Below are 6,987 nucleotides of genomic sequence, written 5' to 3'. Positions count from 1 at the left end.
GCAAAAGTTCGTTGAACTGACGCTACGGTTAGCTTCCTTGTCGACATATAATTATCCTTCTCTGCAATCCAATTTCAATCAGTGTATTCCGTTTTATAAATGTACAAAAATGACCTCGGCAATCTTTATTCTCCAATATTGTAGCATTTTTAACAAAACCACTCTAATATCTCTCCCGTACCCGTTTTACCTTCGCAAAAACATCTTGGATATCCAAAAACGGGAGAGATAAAATTGACAGACATAAACAACCATCGCATAGATTCACATATTTGTAGTTTACTGAATAGAAACGAGACCAATTTATGTCCCATTCGATATCTCTGTTAAGCATGACGTGATCTTTCTTGACTATGGGCAAATTGGAAATTGTAATATCATTATTGGCATTTATTAATTGACAAGTTGCATATCATTGTATACACCCTGATTGGGAAACACAATTTAAATTAATCCGCTTGTAAACGATTACAATGAATAGATCATTTTTCTGTTACTTTAAACGGTTTTAAAATTATTTTTAAAACTATTTGTTTTCTCAGTATTTGTTAAATTTTGTACGTATCGTCTTTGTGTTTTAACTTTGTATCTGTCTTTTCTAACAGTCTTTCATAAAAGGCCTAGCAGTGGAAGTCACTATTACTTTTAAAAGAAGATTATTCACACTCACGTCTGTGATCATAAAAGTTCTTTATTGGAAAACGGACAATGAAAACAGTATTTACACATCATGGTACACATTTTTATTTACACAGATAAGTGGATTGTTACTTGACGTTCCACAATGTCATAGCCTTCGAACGTTTGGTAAAGATGACATAAACGTTAAAGCCGTAGAGATTATTTGCGTAATATTTATATTGTCTTATGTAAAGGAGCTGTAATGAGTGTAGCGAAATCGCAATTACCGAGAGCAACAAACTTATTAATGGTTAAGTTTGGAAAATGACAATAGAAACAACAGTCACTAGACATCATAATGCAACGCAGTAGTATATCGATTTCTTTTAATCTTATGGATTTAGCATTAGTTCTGGTTCTATTATATGCCTCGAAAATATCGAATATCGCGCTGTCGATAGCATTCAATGGTTACTCGTTGATTATGTCACGGGCCGCATAGTCATCATTTAACTGAAATTGAACTGGAACTTTTTTCCAACTTGACAACTTTGGGATTTACGAATGTTCACATTACATGTTTTACATAGGAAATCCAGTTTGTGGAAATCATGCATAAAAAGATTAATAAACCTCATAACAGTGGTTTGAATATATCAATGCGCCATTCAATGATAAAATCGTTCCATTTTTAAGGGATTGTCGTCTAAAACGGAAACAAAACACGTGATTGTCACTTGCCAATAAACCCAAACACGTGGAGTAAAAACTACGTAAAGAGGCATGTAATCAAAAACAGTCCCATAACGGACTATGTACCTCAAGGCAGGGGACCATTTACCCTCCTGACGTAGAGCAAATGATTACCTACCCTCTGGCACATAGTCCCTTGCTTGGGTTCTGATATATAATGTGCAAAGTATCATTTGTCATAAGTCCTTTAATACATCCTTTAAATTTAGTTTTCGTTCTTGTGAAGTTGAAAGTCGAGCAGTGATTAATTATAATTGTTAAATAGGAACATAAAAATGCACTGCTAATTTTGCCATCCAATATGTAATTTTGTCTCATTTAACACGACGACACCTGCATACTTGGCGTTGTTGGCTTCATAACCGAAGTATCAGTAATTGAATCCGACTGTCTCCTGTTGTAAACATAAGTGACAGTGCTCCTGGAGTACCCAACGGAGCTAGTGAGACTGGAGAGGCGGCGGTCGTCAGCGCTGATCTGCCGAAAACAGGAGCGACACGCCCAATAGAAGCACTCGCGAAAGGTACGCGAGACGAAGGCGTAACAGATCGGGTTCATGCAACTGTTCAGGAAGGATAGCAAGTTGAAGGCGATGGACATGTACTTAGTAGACGTACTGTATCTTGAAACAAAGTTGAACTCCAGGAAAAACACCAGCCATATCAATGGTCCCCAGCATAACATAAATAAAACCAATATAACAACCAGCATAATGATGACCTATTGGAACAGAATATGGAGAAAAAATATTTGAAAGTATATCGAAGGTCAACGCAAATTGCACTTAAAATTAACTTCGGAAGCATGACTGTATCACACTCAAGTAATTATTTGTATAATTATTGCGATGGCCTCCTTGTCTCACAGCAAATATATAGATAATGGTTTTAGTAATGGTTATTCTGCCAGAAGGGTATATTTCAATGTGGAAATACGCAGAAGTCGAACAAACAGTTACTTAGTATGAGGAAATAGGTTTTGAATATCCCTGCGCTGAAAGAACTTTCAGGACTTACCTGTTTCCTGTTTCTTTCAGAATCAGAAGCTGGATTTTTTTTCGTCTTCTTCTTCTTCTTTGCTTTCTTTGCATCTAACAGTTCGTATTTATCGGTTGCCGCTGTCGCCTGCTCCAATGAACTTCCGTTTCCGTTGATGCCAACACCGCTGGGGACGCTGTTGTAGCACCGCCTTCCGTACCCGTCGTCTGCAGTCTGGCATTGCATTTTACGAGACATCTTGGTGCTTATCCACAACTCGAAGATAATCCTCGAATAGCAGTAGATCATCACAAACAATGGTATCAAGTACATGCCGAGCAGTAGGTACACTGAGTAGGCTCTACCAAAGACAGCGTTTGGCCAGAACGTTAGGCATGTGTGGTACGTTGGGTAATTCGGAAAACTCCAGGTGAAATGCTTCTGTTAACAAATGGACAAACTGACTTAGCATTTACCCTTTTATATATCGTGAATTGTGAAATTGATATCTTGTAATCAATGTGTATTTTTACCATTAATACTTTAAGGTCAGAAGATAAGTCCTTCAAATCTGATCGATGAAACTTGGGTCTACCAACCACTTTCCGTTAAAGGGATCAATGGTCCATTTCGTTTCATTCATCAGTCTTATTAAGATTAACTTTCTTTGATAGTATATTCTTCCCTCCTTTCTGTTTTGTTAGATATTTTGTCCCTCTATTATGACAACTGTTTATTGAGAGACTATGGGCGAAAAAGAGAAGCGAAATTTTGTATTAGTAAGTTGACAAAATTTCTTTCATTCACCACGGTTGTGAAGGGACGTAGGTTGAATAAGTGCTGAAACACATTCATTGGATTGTCCACCTCTGTGTCACCTCCGATGAATACTGTTTAAAACATCATTTGAAATCTCGTGTACTTGTCGGAACCTACTATTTCATGCCCTATTCCCCCAAATTTGAAGTTTAGATTATGCAGCATAATAAAAAACAAACCTTACCTTAAAGTAAAGCGGTGGGAAACTGTATACCATGGATATGACCCATACAACCAGAATTATTTTACGAGCCCTTGCCTGCGTCATCATCGACTTGGCCAGTAAGGGATGTATTATCACAAAGTACCTGTATAAGAATATGAATTTAATTTAACTTTTTTGCAGCTTATATTAAGTAATCTTGAGTTAGAACACTTGCAAATATACGACATTCGATGTCGTCACTCTGACAAAGGTTCCTCTTGCATGAACAAAGTCGCCTCTTCCAACGCTTTGCTATGTCATGAAACACCGCGTTATAATCTGCATGTATAATGTGGATGCCATGTAATACACCGCCATACCGTGAGCTTAGGTTAAAGTATTCAGCTCATTAGCATAATTTCCGAGTAGAAACTCAATAGCATATTTTCCGTGAAGACACTTATTAGCATATTGTCCAAGAAGACTGTAGATGACTCAATATGTTCCTTACTAGCATGATAGAGTATATTGTTTGTGCCAACAACAATTTAAGTATGTTTCAAAGTACTTGATACATTGAGCGGTACAAAGGTTATGGCAACAGCTGAGGTAAAACCAGGATAAGCTAGGTAACATTGCCTTGCTTATGCGCATTCCCGACTTAAGCGCGTTACTCTTTTGTACGTGTTCGTCTTTCAACGTGATGGCGTCCGCTTATCGTTGACGAGATGAATATAGCCATATTCCTATAGGGACAGACAGTTTCCCAACATCGTTCAAGTTTTGCACTATACGTTGTATCTACGACCACTGCATAAACTTTGGTTCAGATAAAGCAGGGTACAAAAGCCCATCAGAACACGCCCTTCCTAGATATTATATAACCTCCTGGAAATGTTTCCAACCATCAATAGGGACGGGGTTAGGGATGGGTAAGTGGCTGTCGGGTAACTGATCTAGAGTTTATTTGATATCCTTAAAAAACGTCCTATAGCTGGAAAAAACTGCAGGTCATGGTTTCCATGAATAAAAGAGACTTAAGCTTTTAAAGGGCGTCGTTTGTATGTCATAGTTCACACTTATTTGATGTTTTACTCACCACAGTAATACCACAGACAAGGTGCCAAATTCCTGTCCGCATAGCCTTAGTCTACTTTTATTACTTTTACAAAGAAAACCCAATACCAGCAAAGTATACCAGCATGGCCAGAGCTTACTGAGGGAGAGAATTCCAAGTAAAGTGAAGCAGCTTTGAAGCAGTTAACGTCTCTATTGTATGGGATAAGTATGTCTCTAATTAAAAGTGTAGAATACACTGTTAATATGGTAATTTAGTCAGGTAAACTGTGCGAGTCACGTAAGTCACTCTAACCGTGTGGATAATATAAACAATGAAACTATGAAAGAATGCTAGTCCTCACAGCGTTAATGCTAAAAGGAATGTTGTTATCAAGGCATTAGTCAGAAAAAAGTACCATTTATGGCAAGAGATAATGTATTTCCTGGGAATACCTATCGATATACATCTTTACCTGCTTGTCACTATTTCGCGAGGTTCAACATTTCCAGTAAAGAGATGTTACGGTTTCATTGTATTATTATCATAATCGGTTTTCTTAACGATCGAAGAAAGGGACATAAATCTTCTTTTCATGCTAATTATATCATTTTTCTGACGCTATTCGGGTAACTTAAATGTTAGCTAGGTCGTTTTCGAACGAATAGTTTCAAAGTGTCGCAGCGGGGCAGTAGTTGTATTTCTAGGCCCGGTCTGCCACATATCTTGTCATCTTTGTCACATCTAGTCCAAACGATCAAACAAAACTTTGGTCTGAAAGTGCAAACGGCAATAAACGAGGAAGATCGCGGCAGGATACCGAATGGTAGATTCATATCACCTCCCGGCAATACTTTTTTATTGTACATAGAAACCACACATTTTACCATGGTGATATTGCTTGCATTCCATTCATTTATTGCATGATCCGGCAACTGGTATTTATTACCCGTGGGCCTGAATGTAGGTAAATCGTCCAAAGCACCAGGGAAACTAGACCGCCCTTAATGATGTACACAATATACTCCCACTTGCCAGATATCACTATGCATACATGTTGGGCTATGTATTCGCTCAAAGCAAAATGTGGTTAGTTAGTAATTCCCCTCATGATTGCAGGAAAGTTAAAAGTATGTCTTGATCTTTGACAAAAACAGTCACTGTTTCTTTACTGCATGTACTTTAGACTTGGAATAATTATACTTGGTTGAATGCAATTTTACTGAAAAGGGGCAATAACGAACTGTTATATTGTTCATATTAGCTACATACTATGAAAGCCCCACGCGATACTGTGACTGCAACAACGAATACTTCCGTAAGAGCTCATATTGCCGAAATGTTTCACGGCTTAAGCACCTCACATGAAATGCGTCAAGGGACAAGCGACACCTCGAGCAAGCAATGACAGATTATAATAGAACTATATTACACAAAATATGCACTAAGTCCCTCGGCTACTGTTAACCATATACATATTTTCTCATTTATTAAGATCTTGACCTCTGACCACTTATGGCCTGCAGGTTATTACCCAACGAATACTACATATATTGACATGACCATGCTTAGAGTAATGGAAAATGTCGTTCTTCTCGAACGATTCAATTTTTGATCATAGCAGGATAAACACAGATACGACATGATCAAGAAACGAACATGCGTTGTTTACGACTAGTCTTCTCTATCAGTGGTTGTACGTGAGATGTAAGGTTTATTGCACACTGTACTCGTTTCAATCAAGTAACGCAATAATATCTGAGTCATCAGAATGTTGAATGTGAACACAGGTCCATGCAACCAAAAAAAACGTGGGCGACATCTCAAATTTGATGACGTGAATGATTGCTCTTTTGTTACCTGATTACACTCTTGTAGAAATGATGCACGAATAAATCAAAAAACTCTTATCAACGGAGAATTGGCAACGTATGTCGAAGATGTGTTCTTCTATTCCAAGACTCCACATTCTCGTAACTGACGCTTTTTTCTACCCCCAATGGGACTTTGAATAAATCATTTATCTCCTAACTGTGATTTGTTTGAACATCAAGACGAGGTTGATTTTTTCCTGCGATGCTGATTATTAAATCATATCTAATCTTTGTCAAAGAACGGGTATAGATTGTACATTTATTTACATACTACGGCACAGATCAACTTAAAATCAACTGATATAAAACTGTCAACGCAATCATAGCCTGAAATATTATGCATCGGTGACATGGATTTCAGGTTTTCAACGACCTTCGAGGAAAAATGGCAACATTGATTTAGTTAATGTGTTACCTATACCACCACGGCGACAATCTAGAAGATCGCGACTGCATATAGGTTAATCAAGCAATTGACTTGGAGGCTAAAGCCATTTATACAGTGAAAAGTTTTATATTACATTAGATCAATGCATGAAGTCTTTTCGGTCTGAGCGGTGCTTTACCATGCATGAACAAGCCCTGTGGATTCGTTACACACTCCCCCGAAGCCTCCAACTTTATGTGTGACATTTGTATGCCGGTTTCCTATCAACCGTATAGACATTAAATTAAAAGTCCTAAGATAGCATTTACAACTCTAAAGTACAGTTGCCCATAAATCGTTGCTAATTTGCATAT

General features: G+C 37.8%; 1 protein-coding gene across 1 annotated transcript in view; it reads right to left on the bottom strand.

Moving 5' to 3' along the window:
• Positions 1 to 673: 673 nt before the first annotated feature.
• LOC139139167 (cholecystokinin receptor-like) overlaps positions 674 to 6,987 on the bottom strand; it is a 37,334-nt gene continuing 31,020 nt past the window's right edge. The window contains exons 2-4 of the mRNA XM_070707975.1: positions 3,355 to 3,478; positions 2,391 to 2,792; positions 674 to 2,094 (exon numbers count right to left, since the gene is read on the bottom strand). Coding sequence (XP_070564076.1) covers positions 1,693 to 2,094; positions 2,391 to 2,792; positions 3,355 to 3,478 — 928 coding nt within the window. The 3' untranslated portion in view covers positions 674 to 1,692. The remainder of the gene's footprint in view (positions 2,095 to 2,390; positions 2,793 to 3,354; positions 3,479 to 6,987) is intronic.

Source organism: Ptychodera flava, chromosome 8 (genome assembly GCF_041260155.1).
Source record: "Ptychodera flava strain L36383 chromosome 8, AS_Pfla_20210202, whole genome shotgun sequence".
Classification (NCBI taxonomy): domain Eukaryota; kingdom Metazoa; phylum Hemichordata; class Enteropneusta; family Ptychoderidae; genus Ptychodera; species Ptychodera flava.
This window is presented reverse-complemented; position numbering and strand designations above follow the sequence as displayed.